At 45.2% G+C, this 16,494-nt stretch overlaps 1 protein-coding gene across 2 annotated transcripts in view; it reads right to left on the bottom strand.

Annotated features, from left to right (window-relative positions):
* Positions 1-16,494, bottom strand: part of marchf8 (membrane-associated ring finger (C3HC4) 8) — a 150,176-nt gene that overhangs the window by 69,110 nt on the left and 64,572 nt on the right. The window contains exon 1 of one of the 2 annotated variants that reach the window (XM_080449262.1): positions 603-1,048. The exons of the other annotated variant lie outside the window; for it this stretch is intronic. Within the exon in view, the coding sequence (XP_080305388.1) occupies positions 603-632 (30 nt within the window). The 5' untranslated portion in view covers positions 633-1,048. Of the gene's footprint in view, positions 1-602; positions 1,049-16,494 lie in introns of those variants that run through there. 2 annotated transcript variants of the gene reach the window in all.

Below are 16,494 nucleotides of genomic sequence, written 5' to 3' on the forward strand. Positions count from 1 at the left end.
GTGGTTCTCAAACTGTTTCATGTCATTTTGTTCCAAGGACCCCCAGAAGCAAAGATTTGAGTTTCAAATGTTCGCTTAAAAATATATATCTATTCAAAGGTTTGCACACATTTTCACGATTTTTCAAAAATAGCAGATCTACAAGCTCATAGCGTGGCACTCGGTGCCGCGCTATGAGCTTGTAGATCTGCTATTTTTGAATAGCCAAATTATAAAAGGTTAAAGTGGTTAAAATTATTAGTAATACCTTTAGCTGGGGACCCCCTGGAACCCCCACCAAGGACCCCTGGGGGTCCCCGAAACCCACTTTGAGAACCAATGCTTTAAAAGACCCAGGGCAGAACAGTGAGTGAGGTAAACGTGTCAGTTCCTTGGTTCCTACACATAGGACTTCCATCAGTGCATCTCAACCACACAGATACACAGTATACAACAAGAACACACATCAGTCCTTGTTATTAACGTTTACTAACACTGTTATTATTAACCGTTGATAACGACACTTCAACAAACCACTACAGCCCAGACAGCCTTGAATAAATGACACGATTAAAACGTCACGGACACAAAACGATGAAGAGTTTGTCATGTGTCTACTGTACCTGCAGCTTCATCTTCCAACACGAATTCATGGCTGGACCCCTGAACACACACACACACACACACACACACTCACACACACACACACACACACACACACACACACACACACACACACACACACACTCACACACCCCTCACAAAACAATAGTTCCTGTTGGGGTGGAGGGATGGTTTACATGCCCCCCTTTTCTTCCTGTAAATCCACGAGACGAGCAAAAGCCGGCTAAACACGCCAACAATGGCAGCCCGTCTGTTCGTATCCACGGCGACCGGCTCCACAGACAAAGACGGACGGATGCAGAGATAGAGAGAGAGAGCGATGGAGGAGGGAGGGCGATCGAGACGCATGCCCTACATTTCTCTCCCTCTCTCTCACACACACACACTCTGACACAGACACATACACACAGAGCTCTGAGAGGGCTGCTACTTGTCCGGACTTGCTCTCTCCCTCTCTAAACACAGAGACTACAACGCACACACACCCCACACACACACACACACACACACCCACAACGTGCACACACACACACACACACACACACACACACACACATACACACAAAGCCAATCCGGTGTTGTAATCCCATTGGCCGAGCAGCAACCACTACTTCCTCCAGCTGATCTTGACAGGGTAGAGGGGGGGAGGGGCAAACGGTTGTTGAATAATTCATGAGGGGGGAGGCGGTTTGTCCTTTAAATAGACTCTCCCATCGCTTTGCTCCGCTCAGCTTAACCTGAAAGCACCTCCTCTGAACTAAACCCGACTTAAGCCTCGCTCACTGGCCAAACCGTCTACTGTTACACACACCCAACCCCCCCCCCCCCCCCACACACACAAACACACTCTAGTCTAATCAATAAACAACAAGGTAAATAGTCACATAAGTAGAGTGCAGAGAGAACAATGTAGGGCCTCAAATACCAGGTAAACAATGAACCTTGCATTTGTCTAAACAACATGCTATCCAAATAACATTCTGTACATTTGTGGTCGAGACAAAACACATACAGTAACAAAAACATAAGAACAAGTGACCAAGATACACCTGCATAGTAAACTACCGATAGAATCTATTGAACAGAGGTGATAAAAATGGATTACAAGGAGAGGTGAGTGCTAGGGGGTGAGATGGAGTCTGAAGAGGTGAGTGCTAGGGGGTGTGAGGTGGAGTCTGAAGAGGTGAGTGCTAGGGGGTGAGGTGGAGTCTGAAGAGGTGAGTGCTAGGGGGTGAGGTGGAGTCTGAAGAGGTGAGTGCTAGGGGGTGTGAGATGGAGTCTGAAGAGGTGAGTGCTAGGGGGGGAGGTGGAGTCTGAAGAGGTGAGTGCTAGGGGGTGTGAGATGGAGTCTGAAGAGGTGAGTGCTAGGGGGTGTGAGGTGGAGTCTGAAGAGGTGAGTGCTAGGGGGTGAGGTGGAGTCTGAAGAGGTGAGTGCTGGGGGGTGAGGTGGAGTCAGAAGAGGTGAGTGCTGGGGGGTGAGGTGGAGTCTGAAGAGGTGAGTGCTAGGGGGGGTGAGGTGGAGTCTGAAGAGGTGAGTGCTAGGGGATGAGGTGGAGTCAGAAGAGGTGAGTGCTGGGGGGTGAGGTGGAGTCTGAAGAGGTGAGTGCTAGGGGGTGAGGTGGAGTCTGAAGAGGTGAGTGCTAGGGGGGGTGAGGTGGAGTCTGAAGAGGTGAGTGCTGGGGGGTGAGGTGGAGTCTGAAGAGGTGAGTGCTAGGGGGGGTGAGGTGGAGTCTGAAGAGGTGAGTGCTAGGGGGGGTGAGGTGGAGTCTGAAGTGGTGAGTGCTAGGGGGGGTGAGGTGGAGTCTGAAGAGGTGAGTGCTAGGGGGTGAGGTGGAGTCAGAAGAGGTGAGTGCTGGGGGGGAGGTGGAGTCTGAAGAGGTGAGTGCTAGGGGGTGTGAGATGGAGTCTGAAGAGGTGAGTGCTAGGGGGTGTGAGGTGGAGTCTGAAGAGGTGAGTGCTAGGGGGTGAGGTGGAGTCTGAAGAGGTGAGTGCTGGGGGGTGAGGTGGAGTCAGAAGAGGTGAGTGCTGGGGGGTGAGGTGGAGTCTGAAGAGGTGAGTGCTAGGGGGGGTGAGGTGGAGTCTGAAGAGGTGAGTGCTAGGGGATGAGGTGGAGTCAGAAGAGGTGAGTGCTGGGGGGTGAGGTGGAGTCTGAAGAGGTGAGTGCTAGGGGGTGAGGTGGAGTCTGAAGAGGTGAGTGCTAGGGGGGGTGAGGTGGAGTCTGAAGAGGTGAGTGCTAGGGGGGGTGAGGTGGAGTCTGAAGTGGTGAGTGCTGGGGGGTGAGGTGGAGTCTGAAGAGGTGAGTGCTAGGGGGGGTGAGGTGGAGTCTGAAGAGGTGAGTGCTAGGGGGGGTGAGGTGGAGTCTGAAGTGGTGAGTGCTAGGGGGGGTGAGGTGGAGTCTGAAGAGGTGAGTGCTAGGGGGTGAGGTGGAGTCTGAAGAGGTGAGTGCTAGGGGGGGTGAGGTGGAGTCTGAAGAGGTGAGTGCTGGGGGGTGAGGTGGAGTCTGAAGAGGTGAGTGCTAGGGGGGGTGAGGTGGAGTCTGAAGAGGTGAGTGCTAGGGGGGGTGAGGTGGAGTCTGAAGTGGTGAGTGCTAGGGGGGGTGAGGTGGAGTCTGAAGAGGTGAGTGCTAGGGGGTGAGGTGGAGTCAGAAGAGGTGAGTGCTAGGGGGTGTGAGGTGGAGTCTGAAGAGGTGAGTGCTAGGGGGTGAGGTGGAGTCTAAAGAGGTGAGTGCTAGGGGGGGCGAGGTGGAGTCTGAGGAGGTGAGTGCTAGGGGGTGAGGTGGAGTCTGAGGAGGTGAGTGCTAGGGGGTGAGGTGGAATCTGAAGAGGTGAGTGCTAGGGGTGAGGTGGAGTCTGAAGAGGTGAGTGCTTGGGGGGGTGAGGTGGAGTCTGAAGAGGTGAGTGCTAGGGGGTGAGGTGGAGTCTGAAGAGGTGAATGCTATAGGCTCTGACAGCATTCCTGTGTTAGCTGGTCCAAGTGAGCAGGAAAGGTTGTAAGGTTGGATCAGTAATAATAGAGGTCGTTCTGAGCTCCACCAACCCCCAACAGGCAATGAGACATGTTATACAGATGACACACAGCAGAGTCATTTATCAAGCACTCGCACACACGCGCGCACGCACACACACACACACACACACACACACACACACACACGGAGTCAAGGACAAACCTAGAAGGCAAGCGCCATCATACACACGATGTGAACCCCACAGACTGCAAGCACACAGCGCATGGAAATTTAACCCTTCTTATGCAGCTATGAGTAATGTAGTAAACAAACAGCGTTACATGTCATCATTGTTGTTATTGCCTGCGATGGAGGAAGGTGTCGTGTTGTGTTGAGACTGTGTGTAAAGACGGGGAGTCACCCAGAGAGAGAAGATGGAGATGAAGCCCCACGAGTTAAACACACAGTCATCAAACACTGTCTAGTAATGCATTGTATCCACACAACTATAGCTTAACCACTTAAAACCCAGCATCCGAACTCTGGGGGAAACATTCGCAGAAAATAGCAGATTGACAAGCTCTGTGAGCATCTTCTCAGCGAAGATACAGTATATACTGTAAAGCGAACAGACACTATAGAGCCAGTATATGGGGTTTTAGTGGTTAACCCAGTGCTTCCCAACCTTTTTACCTTGGAGCCCTACATCTGACAAAAGCTGACATCAAGTCCAGCCCCGTACCACTGACTATTCTAAATACAACCTAAAGACCCACCTTTTCTCTCTTGCTTTTAGCTCAGTCTGCGGGGTGATGCAAAAGCCGCTGAAAGAAATAAACATTTTGATTTTACAATGTCTTAATTAGTTGTCATTTGTTTGTATGCTACTGTGTTTTTTTAATTCATGCACTGTGTCTTGCTTCAGTAGACTCTGAACTGTGGTCTATCGTTTGTTCTCAATGGGAAAGCAAAAGCAACTCTCATACCGAGTGAAAAGCCAAGGTATACAATGATGTGTTTTAAGACGGGATTTAAAAACAGGCACTGTAGTGGCCAGCCAAAAGCACTTCACATCAAAGATTTGCCATGAGCAGTGTTGAAACTTGCAACCACTTTGTGCAACATAATCCCCAAGCTGTGGTCTGCAATGTTCTAAAACTGGACCTATCAACATCAAAACAACCAGCCCAGACCGTTTACAGTTTCCATAGCAACGCCTCTTGCCAAGTCAACCTACCTTCTCGCCGTCAAATTGACTTACTGTAGATAAGAACTGGAAAAAATCACTGACTATCTTTTTTTTCAGTACAGTACATCCACTACGGCCAGATTTCTTACAGCGTATAACAGTCCAAGATCGTTTTGAGAGACAGAAAAGCAGAAAGACAGTGTTGAGACTGCTGATCTGAGGTCAGGGCTTTTCCACTGTAGGCGTTAAAACAGGTCTTTAACGCTTTTTTAACGCCAAGGAAGGACCCCTGAGAGAGATGAAGCAGAGACCCCCATGCACTTATATTGTATAAAATTGTGTTGTAGATTTAAAAAGAAAAAAAGAATCACAGTTTTCATAAATAGCTTCATAGACTTGTTTAACAGCACTATCATCAGCGTTGTTTTGTTTTCACTGAAAATAGCCAATTCACAAGCTCACAACGCGTCCCAGCCCGACGCACTGTGAGCTTGTAGATCTGACATTTTCAGCAAATAAGGGTTAGGGTTCAAGTGGTTAATGTAAAAAAAGAAAACTTTCCTAAGACACAAATATTCGGCGGCCCCCTTGGAACTCTGAGAACCACCTAGGGGTCCCGGACCCCCTGTTGAAGACCCATGCAGGAGCACCTTTCAAGTAGGTACTGGTCACAGAGTATTTCTACATTGTGGCACGCTGCATCTAAGTACAAAAATGGGAGTATACTTCTGCCACCACTGCATGAATACAGTAGCACCTTTCATGACGTGCAACAGCTTACACATTAACCCCTCGTGGACTTTGCCTGGACAGATTTGACATTTCCACACCACAATAAGCCTAATCAAGCCGTTACACACAGCTCTGTGTACACAGAAACACATTTAGCAGAATGTCACATGGCTTTTACGGCTGCAAATTCTCCATTCTGGAACCCTCTAGGCCAGGGGTCTTCAACGTTCTTTTTTAAGGCCAAGGACCCCCCTTAGCTGAGAGAGAGATGAAGCAGGGGGACCCCCCCCCCCACTACATAGGGGGACCCCCCCCCCCCCCCACTACATATTGTATAAAATTGTTTTGCAGATTAAACTTTGTCACAGACTTGTTTGACAGCACTATCATCAGTGTTGTGTAAATGTATGTTTTGTGTCTATTTGTTTACACAGTATCTTTTCTATTAATATGTTGGTTTCATAGTTATGTTAGTAACATTAGGTCATGAATTCATTGTCAGACATTTAACCACTTAAACCCTTAATACTTAGTACAATTTACCTTGGCTCTGTACTTGGTCAGCTCTTTTTTCCATCTACATCAAACCTCTTTGCCGAAAATAGCCGATCTACAAGCTCACAACGTTGTGAGCTTGTAGATCGGCTATTTTCGGCTAATGTTCGATCCTCTCAGAATAGGGATGCTAGGGTTCAGGTAGTTCATGTAAATGTAATGTAAAAAAAATCTCAAACGTTTGGCGGCCCCCCCTGTAATAACTCTGAGGAACCCCTTGGGGTCCCGGACCGGACCCCCTGTCGAAGATCCATGCTCTATGCATTTCTAAAGGAGAAGTTGGCATACTGCATTGTTTTGAAATTCAGCATGCCGAGTGCATTCATGCTTCCTGGAAGATGAGGCCTTTACCATGTGAGTGACCCCATGACCTTCCCTCTAGCACCACCCTCAGGCCAAAACGCTAACTGCACACAAGATATGTCCTACCAAAAATTCATGAAATCTCATCAGGCAAATTACAGATTGACAGATGACTCTGTATAGGCCAGAGTTGTCATTGTTTTAAGGACACTTTGTAGCTTTTTAATTATGGTACTTCATTTGAGCTACTCAGATGTGTTACTTAGCAATAGTACAAAATAATAGTACTCTGTTGCAAGTAAAAGTCCTGTATTCAAAGGTTTACTGGAGCGAGTGTGCAAAAGTATTGGCATAAAAATGTAAAGAAATGTATGTGTTCTTATTGGCAATTTCTTAAATAGTTGAAGTATAGAACTGGGTTTTACAAATCTGTACACAAACACACGCACACGCACACACACACACACTTGTTTATTCTTCAGCTGCTTACATAAATCATAGGTGTGTATTTGATAACCAATTCACGTTGATATTTGTTTGTTTTGCCACAGTCACCCCCCCACCTTCTTTGGATTGAAAAGAAGCTGTAGCCCTGCTGTTAATGAGGTGCGTCCATCTTTGTGCAATTAGGCTAATTATAGTTGTACTTTACACAATTAGAGTTGTTTAGACAGAGAGAGAGCGATGTGTAATTGATTGTTTTGTGGCCTCTAATTGCATTAACTTACTGATTTATACGCCTCTGATTTCTACTGCTATGATTCATACCAGCGCACGTTGTGTGTGCACATTGTGTGTGTACATTGTGTGTGTGTGTGTGTGTGTGTGTGTGTGTGTGTGTGTGTGTGTGGTGTGTGCATGCTGTGTGTGTGCACGTTGTTTACTTTGCCATGCTAAGCAAGAACATCATCAGAGGAGCTGAACAAAATACTTAAGTTAAACTTAAATAAGTAGCAAGTAAAGTAAAATGCAGAATGTCCCATTTCAAATGATCATGTTATTGGACTACAATGATTGATCATTAAGCCCTATTGTACATGTATAAAGTAGCAAGAAATGGAAATACTCTTTTTCATGTCAAGGACCCCCTGTGTATTTGGCAGCGGACCCCCATCTGAAAATAATTTGTGCCAGGGACCCCCAGAAGAGAATACTTGTGTTAAAAACTATTCAAAATTATTCAAAATGTTCCAAACCATTTGCGATATTTTCACCCAAAGTGATAAGACGTGGCAGCCAATGGGAGCACAGAGCAGTGAATACATCAGTCAGAGACACTGAGAAAAAAAACATATTCAAAGCAAACTGGGGCAGAAAGTAGAGATGAACTAGCATGGATGGATACTCCAGTAAAGTAAAAGTACCTCAACATTTTACTTATGTACAGTACTTGAGTACATGTACTTAGTTACTTTCCACCACTGCATGTTGATGACATTAGCGTGTCACTGATTGCCAACATAAATACAGCGTATGATGCATGTGCGTCACTGAGTGAATAACATACTAACAGCACATGCATGACGCATGTGGATGTGTCAACCAATGAGTGAATAAAGACAAAGACATGCTATATGTCGTCACTGTCGGGTGGAAACCTTGTATATTTGAAATAGGAGGAAGGAGCGCTCATACGGTGAAACGTGCCGGTGAAGAGTCATTTTTTTACGCGCTGCCCCCACCCCCCGCCCCGCTGACAAAACGGTCCATGGGGGGCACCGACACGGGTCGTGGCACAGGGCACCACGAAGGGTTTAATCCGGCCCTGCTGCCGCTAGCGGCCTAACGGTATGACCGACGGAAATGCCAGTGGATGTGTTGGATGCTGCTAAAAGTGAACTTTACTCAGGTATCTAGTTTGTCGCCGTCCGACCTTCCTAGCCTGTGTTATTAAAGAAAAACGGGCGACAATAGCCAAAACTCTGAGAAAGCGGCCGTTTTCAAGATGTTTTGGCCATTATCTCCGGAACGGAATGTCCAATCTGCTCAGTTCAAAGCTTGTTGGATGCGTGACTTTGAGGTCATTAAGAACATAATGACACCTTTTCGGGCTTTTGGGCCTAAAAGTATGGTAATTGTTAGGGCCGGGCCGAGCTTCGGGCCGGCCCAGTAGGGCCCAGTTAGGGCCGGGCCTTAATTTTCAGGCCCGTTGAGAACTCTAGTCAACCATTGAGTGAATAACATACATTCAGTGCATGATGCAGCCATCAAAACATGTGGATGTGTCAACCAATAACGAATGAATGAACACGTACGTGCTGCACAGTATGTGCCCATTCATTATGCAACCCATTTCACCACCAGAGAATGACATCAGAGAAACAACTAGCAAATCATTTTCACAGTGAAGAATAACAGATGAGATATTCTTCAATGGAAATGATGTGCTGAAACAGTTTAAGACAGTGGTTGTCAAACGTTTTTTTTTATTTCAAGGACCCCCAGTTTGATATTCATTAGACCAGAGACCCCCATTTGATACTTTGTTCCCCTTTTTTAACCCTTTAAAGCCGGGAAAGCATCTGTGTCATTTTACATTTTAGCGTTGGCTATTCAAAAATAGCAGATACAAGCTCACAGCGCGTCACTTCGTGCCGCGCTGCGAGCTTGTGCATCTGCTATTTTTTGAGAAATCTTGAAAGTGTTTGAAAAATTATTATTATTAAATAGTTTGAGAACTACTGATTTAGTACTACTGACCCCGTGTTCTTTATGGAGCAGAAACTTGGCCTCTCAACAAGACCCTGGCTGACAGAATTGACGGCTTCGACGCCAGAGCACTGCCCACAATAGAGGGGATTAAATGGCAAGATCGAGTCTCCAACATCAGGCTGCGGGAACGTACCAAACAGCCCCCCGGATCCCGCCTGGCAGCACAGCGCCGGAATGCGCTGGTACGGCCACATGAAAAGACTCCCTCCTGAACACCCTACATCCGCTATCCTCCACTTCGATCCAAAACCCGCCGGCTGGACCCCGCAGTGCGCCCCGCACACGCTGGATTGATGGCATCACCAGGGACTTACACCAAACGGGCTTGTCGCTGGCTGAAGCCGAGCCACTAGCACGAGACCGCCCCAAATGGAGAAGACTGGTGAAGCTGATTGGCTCTACGCATGGCGACGTCCCCGCCGCTGAGCAAGAGACCTGATGATGATGATGATGATTTAGAAGGCCTTTGTCGAATCGGCCTCAGGTCTTAATGGGTTAAATCTCTGGGAACCCAATACAGTGTAAAATCCATCAAGGGTTGATTCCGTTCCATATGTACACTCTAAAGAGTTACGGACCGACTGGCAAGGGTCCATTTGGACCCCTTGGTGGTCCCCACCCCCCCACACCTTTCGACAAGCTGAGCACAGTGGTTTACAGGGTAGATTTTTAGACTGTTCAAACTGATTTATTACATCATCTTTCTCAACAGCAGAAGATCACATTAGGACTCTTAATAATGCAGCAAAATGCCAATTATGCAACTTATTGTACAGCTTGATGTATGAGCCAGCAAGCACAGTGTTGTCTACACAGCAAGCGCTGATTACATTATTCTAACAAACAGTAAACCATGCTCTGTCTGTCTGTCTGTCTGTCTGTCTGTCTGTCTGACACACACACACACACACACACACACACACACACACACACACACACACACACACACACACACACACACACACACACACACACACACACACACACACACACACACACACACACACACACACACACACACACACACTTAAAACAGTCATAATTAAAAAATATATATAAAATATAAATATATATTGAGATTTGGAGCTGTACTGCTTCCAGTTGAGAATATATGAAGTGTGGTACTGTCACTGTGTGAGGAGGGTCAAACCATAATGTGTTGCAGCTGACTGACTAGAACACTGGCATTAGAACAGGGGTTCTCAAACTTTCCAGGCCGTGACTCCCCAAAATAATCATATGTGAACTGGGGAACACCCTTCTGGGGATTCTACAAATGTCTTCTAAATCCTACAGTATATATTTTTGGGCGGTGAAACCGCCCCTATAAGTGAGATTTGGAAAAATGTACATTTTCCTGCGCTGAGATCTGGGCCCAGGAAATTTGTAGAATTATCCTGCGCTGTGATTGGCCAATCACAGTCTATTCAGGACTGTGATTGGCCAGTGTCACATGACACATGTGCATAGCCCTATATAAGCAACCATAACTCGAAAAAAACCAAAACTTTGTTTTTTTCGAGTTATGGTTTCGTCCATCATAAAGAGTGTTTCAATAAATGTATTTATCTTTTGTACATGATTGGTTGACTCCATTCAGTATTGTGATTAGCTAGGAATACACCGCCCACTTCACACAGGGTGTGATTTTTTATACATATATGCTATATCAGTGGTTCTCAAACTTTTTTCATGTCAAGGACCCCCTCAAAAAATAGCAGATCTATTATTTTTCAATAGCCAAAAAGAAATCAAAAAATTACAGAGACGCGTTCCCGGATTGAATGAATGGGTTAAACACGAGCCGCTAATGTATCCCGTCTTAACTACTGTTCCACCTGGCCGCTCTGCAGCCCGGCAGGAAGTGACATCATCGGTGAGCGCCTGCCGGCCGAGCAGATGGTGCCCCGCCACTGACTCCCAACAGACGGAGAGAGAGAGGAGTGTGTTGGACGAGTTACAGATCATCAGACGCACACACGCACACACACACACACTCACACGTTTGTATTACTACTCTTGTGAGGACATCAATATTTTATAATCTTTTCGATTAGTCACCGATTAGAGACTTGAATTCATGTTTCTTTCTTTGTTTTTGTCTCATTCCTAAGCCAATAATTTGATGACCAGCGCACCGGTAGGCAGCGGTTACGGTAGGAGACACAAAGGAGACTCTTTGTGTCTCCCACCAGAACCGCTGCCAGTCATCAAATTATTGGCTTAGGAATGAGACAAAAACAAAAAAATATCCATGAATTTAAGTCTCCACGGGGTGACTAATCGATAGGAAAAAAAAGTGATTTTGGGGGTGAACTATCCCTTTAACCCCAAAGCCGGATATAGCCGATCTGCAAGCCCACAACGCATTGTTGTGGCTTGTATACGTAGATCTGCAATCTGCAGTGCATGACAACCATATTATCTACGTTTAAATCAGGTATGAAATGAATCCAGCCCATACCTGACCTGACCTCTAATGTCTAATCCTAATCCCATTCTGAACCTGACTCCCCTAGATATATTTTGTTTTACCATAAAGCAACCATTTCTCTCGTGAGGACCAGGACAATTGTCTTCATTCGGCCCTCACAAGAATAGTAATACACACACACACACACACACACACACACACACACAAACACGCTTTAGTAATCTTCGTGCACAGTCGGCCTTGTCTTTCATCCTCAGTAGAGTAGGCCAGGCGTGGCCCCCTGCAGCCTGCATGACTTCCCATGTGGCTGCAGTCTGTGACTGACCGTGGGGGGAGGCCGTTCACTCGGTCACGCTGCCGCGCTGTCAGACAGACAGGCAGGCAGGCAGGCAGACTGGCAGCCAGACAGACAGACAGACAGACAGACAGACAGACAGACAGACAGACAGACAGACAGGCAGCCAGACAGACAGTCTGACCCAGCTGACTTTACTAGGCTGGGATGGCTCAACTGGGGGTCCCCAAATTATTTTTGGGGGGGTCTCCAGATGATTAGCTTAATGTGAAACATTGTTTTCTCACTCAACAGTAAACAAACCAACATACAGTGTAAGTGTATACGGGGTATCTGCACATTTCTAATATTACAATTTTAATACCAAATTGTATATATGTATGTATTATGTATTTTCACAATATTTATCTGTGGAACTTTATCTGTGGAATCTGTGGAGCACCCTAAAAGAGCACATGCATGCAAATTAGACCTAGATAGGTCTTCCAGCTTGCCACCAGAGAGTACCATCAGCAAGTTGAGGGTGTCCCAGTTGAGACAGACAGACAGAGAGACAGACAGACAGCAATGGTGTAAAGTAACTAAGTACATTTAATGAAGTGAACTTAAGTACAAATTTTAGGTATTTTTACTTTACTGGAGTATCTCCAATTGTCTATACTTTTACTTCTACTCCACTACATCTCAGAGGCAAATATTATACTTTTACTCCACTACAATTATATGAAAACTGTAGTTACTAGCTACTTTGTAGATTTTGATTATTATTACAAAACACTCTATACCACTTCGACCCTATGTATATCTCTGCCATTTGAAAATAGCCGATCTACAAGGTCACAGTGGCCCTCATTTATCAACGGAGCGTATAAACCGGCGTATATTTTTCCATATATTCGGCCGTACACCAACGTCGAAGTCACATTTATCAAAGGATCCTACAGCCGATCCTAGCGTACATCAGGTCGGAGCTTTGATAAATCTCACGTCTGAAAACGAGCGTCATTTAAATAACACGCCCTTAAATATTCACAAAAGCCCCGACTTCACGACATGAAGAACCAGAATACGACCCAAACAAAGCACGCTCGCCTCACCACACACGCACACGCCTCTCTCTCTCTCTCTCTCTCTCTCTCACACACACACACACACACACGCCCGCCCAACTTTGTCTTTCATGTAATCCGTAGCGTAGCGGTACAATATTTGTCACATAGGCTTGTAGCCTACATGAATGACATATTATGATACCAATCACATCGCCATGAATGGAATATGTTTGTATATTAAGTTATTTAACCCATACCGAGCAGTGCGCGTTCGAGTTACACAAAAATAAAGCCGTCATGTAGGCTATTCCCATTTCCCAGTGAGACTCGGCCCGCTCCGCGTTAATGAGAGATAGCCTGGAGAGAACATTAATGAATGAAGGCTGGTGTGTGTTGGACCATGGGTTAAATGTCTGATCTCCCGGTGGCCATGAAAATATAACAGCAGCGCCGCTGCACCGGTCTAAACTCCCGAAAGTGCCCTCGCAGAAGGGCTCGTATTTTTTGAAAATAGCAGATCTACAAGCTCACAACTCGTTGCAATGCAACGCTGGCTTGTGAGCTTGTAGATCTGCTATTTTCAATGCAGCCAGATCTGCAATCTTATCTGAACGACTGTTAAAGCAGTTTGTTTAAATTACTTTATAAAATGTTATATTTTCACAGGGATTATTTATTAGTGTAGATACTAGTGATGCGCGGGTTGACCCGTAACCTGCGGGACCGGCGGGTCAACCCGCGGCGCGGGTGGGTCGAGTCAGAATTTCAGAGGCAATTATGCGGGCTGCGGGTGAGCGGGTCAGCCGCTCTCACACGCAAAAAAAATAAAAATAAATCACATGCTCTTGTTTTGTCTTTATTCCTAATAAGAATAATAATAATAACAATAAAACAGTTTGAATACACTTGGGGATTATTTTCTAACCATGATTTTACAGAATTATAGGTACGACCCGCGGGGCTCAACCCGGCCCGTGGGTCGCGGGGCGGGTTGAGCCATAGATTTATATATGGGTTTGCGGGGCGGGTTGAGGCGGTTTGGGTTCCGTGGCGGGGCGTGGGTCGTGAAAAAACCCGACCCGCGCATCACTAGTAGATACATTTAGGAGTGGATTATGTGTCCAGATGCCTGTCAGACAGTCAGACAATGCTGCTCTGCAGGTCTAGGATGGAATAAACGGGCGCAGCCAACGTCAACAACTGGTCCCCATCAGACGTGAGATTTCAGCGTACGGTAGGATGAAGCCCACGTCAGGATATATTGATAAATGCCGAAAGGTGCGGTGATCTCGCCGTACGCCCATTATTTGGGCTGCACCGCGTTGATAAATGAGGGCCAGTGTGACGCATTGTGATCGGCTATTTTCAAAACATTTTTATACATTTTTAACTTGTAAAATGGGACATTCTGCACAATGAGTACTTTCTAATTTTGGTACTTTATGTACATTTTGATACCAACACTTTTGTACTTTTATGTTGAATTTTGAATTCCGGACTTTTACTTGTAACAGAGTAATTCTACATTGCAGTATTTTAAGTAAAAAATGTGAGTACTTTTACCACCACTGACAGACAGACACACAGACTAACAAGCTGAAAGAGTGCTCTATCACACGCCCACGTTTCCTTGACTTCGCGCACATCAAAAGGACACGCTCAGTTTTAATTAGGGCTGCATAATAATAATGTATTGTTTCAGCGTTGACATGGCAACGTAGAACATGATGTGCAATAGAGACACGAGGGGGAAAGGATGCAATGGAGCTATGAGACATTAAACTGGGCCAGGCAGTCAGTCACACTGTACTGAAACAGCTTTACTCCTAGGAAGAAATGAAGAAGGTTTAAGAGGTTTTTTTCTAAGACTATTAAGGAAGAAAATCGGTGCAGTTCATCTGATAAATAACATCATGTCATAGGCGTCCGAGCATTGTAAAACCTGCCTTATTTCACCTTCTAAAACCAGTGGTGTAAAGTAACCAAGTACATTTACTCAAGTACTGTACTTAAGTACAATTTTGAGTTACTTTTACTTTACTGGAGTATTTCCATTCCAATGTTCAATACTTTTACATCTACTCCACTACATCTCAGAGGCAAATGTTTTACTTTTACTCCACTACAATTATTTGAAAACTTTAGTTACTAGTTACTTTGCAGATATAAATTGTTATATTATAAAACATACATTAACCACTTTAGCCCTGTTTTATATGTAGCCGATCTACAAGCTCACAACGCGTCGCGATGCGACGCGTTGTGACCTTGTAGATCTGCTATTTTATAACATTTTATAACGTTTACTTTTGGTACTTTAAGTATACTATATTTTGATGCCAATACTTTTGTACTTTTACTCAAGTAAGGAGCCCCAAATTGATATACTCTAATAGCCCGCGGCCCTCCATTTGAAAAAGATAATGCAGGGACCACCAAGAGAAGATTTCTTATAGCGTATAGCTCTACTGAGACTAAGCACGGGTTTTCAACCTTTTTACGCCCACATTGATATGCATTAGAGACCATGAACAGTATTATTATTATTTTATCTCTGGGACCCTAATCTACACTGTAAAATCCTCAGTGTTAATTAAGCAAGTAGGTAGGAAAGACTTATTGTCGGTATCAGCCAAAAGCTCCCAGCACTTACTCCTCAGTGTTAATTCAACATTAATCCGAGAGTAACAGACCCATAAGGATCCATTTGGACCCCCTGGAACCCCCCAAAGGACCCCTGGGGGTCCCTGGACACCACGTAATGCTCTAAAATCCTAATAACCATTGCTACAGACTGATATATTCTTTCCAAATGAAGCTCAGATATATGAACGTTTAGATACACTGTATGTGAATCTGCATATTTGTGGTGAAATTAACTATTTTTTTGATATTGCAATATATAAAAAAAACTATGCTATGCTATTCTTTTCCAATGTAGTTCAGCCCTAGTGGGAATGTAGTGTGATGACACAGAGTTCTATATGAGATCAGTGTTGCGTTGATGACATGGCATTTACTGGGAAAATAAAAACATAAAAATATGAAAAAAGGACTACCTCAGCAGATGTCTCTTTTTCACGGAACAGAAAGCAACACGTAGGCTGAGTGCACAAACACACACACAAACACACACACAAACACACACACACGCACATGCACACACCAATTCCCAGACTCCCTATAGACAGGAGGGCAGCTTGTGTTGTTTTGAACCAGAGAAGCTGTAAAGCTACCAGTTCTGTTCTGTTCTGTTCTGTTCTGTTCTGTTCTGCTCTGTTCTGTTCTGTTCTGTTCTGCTCTGTTCTGTTCCCACTCACATCATGTAAACATTGAACAGACTAGGACAGGGCGATATGACCTCAAATCAATATCACCATTATGTCTAACTTCTGCCTCCATTACAAGTAGGCCTATTTATTTATTTATTTTGAAAGTGAAAATAGCCGCTCTACAAGCTCACTATGTGCCGCGATGTGACACGTTGTGAGCTATTTTCACTAGTGGCTTACATCAGTGGTTCTGAAACTTTTTCATGTGAAGGACCCCCAAATGAATGTGTATTAGGCCACAGACGCCCATCTGGGCCAGGGACCCATACAAGATTTGTGTTGCTAATGTCAATTTTCCACATTCATTCACAATGTTTTGAAAATAGCACATCTACATGCT

The sequence above is a fragment of the Gymnoscopelus braueri genome, assembly GCF_963280865.1.
Source record: "Gymnoscopelus braueri genome assembly, chromosome: 14".
Classification (NCBI taxonomy): domain Eukaryota; kingdom Metazoa; phylum Chordata; class Actinopteri; order Myctophiformes; family Myctophidae; genus Gymnoscopelus; species Gymnoscopelus braueri.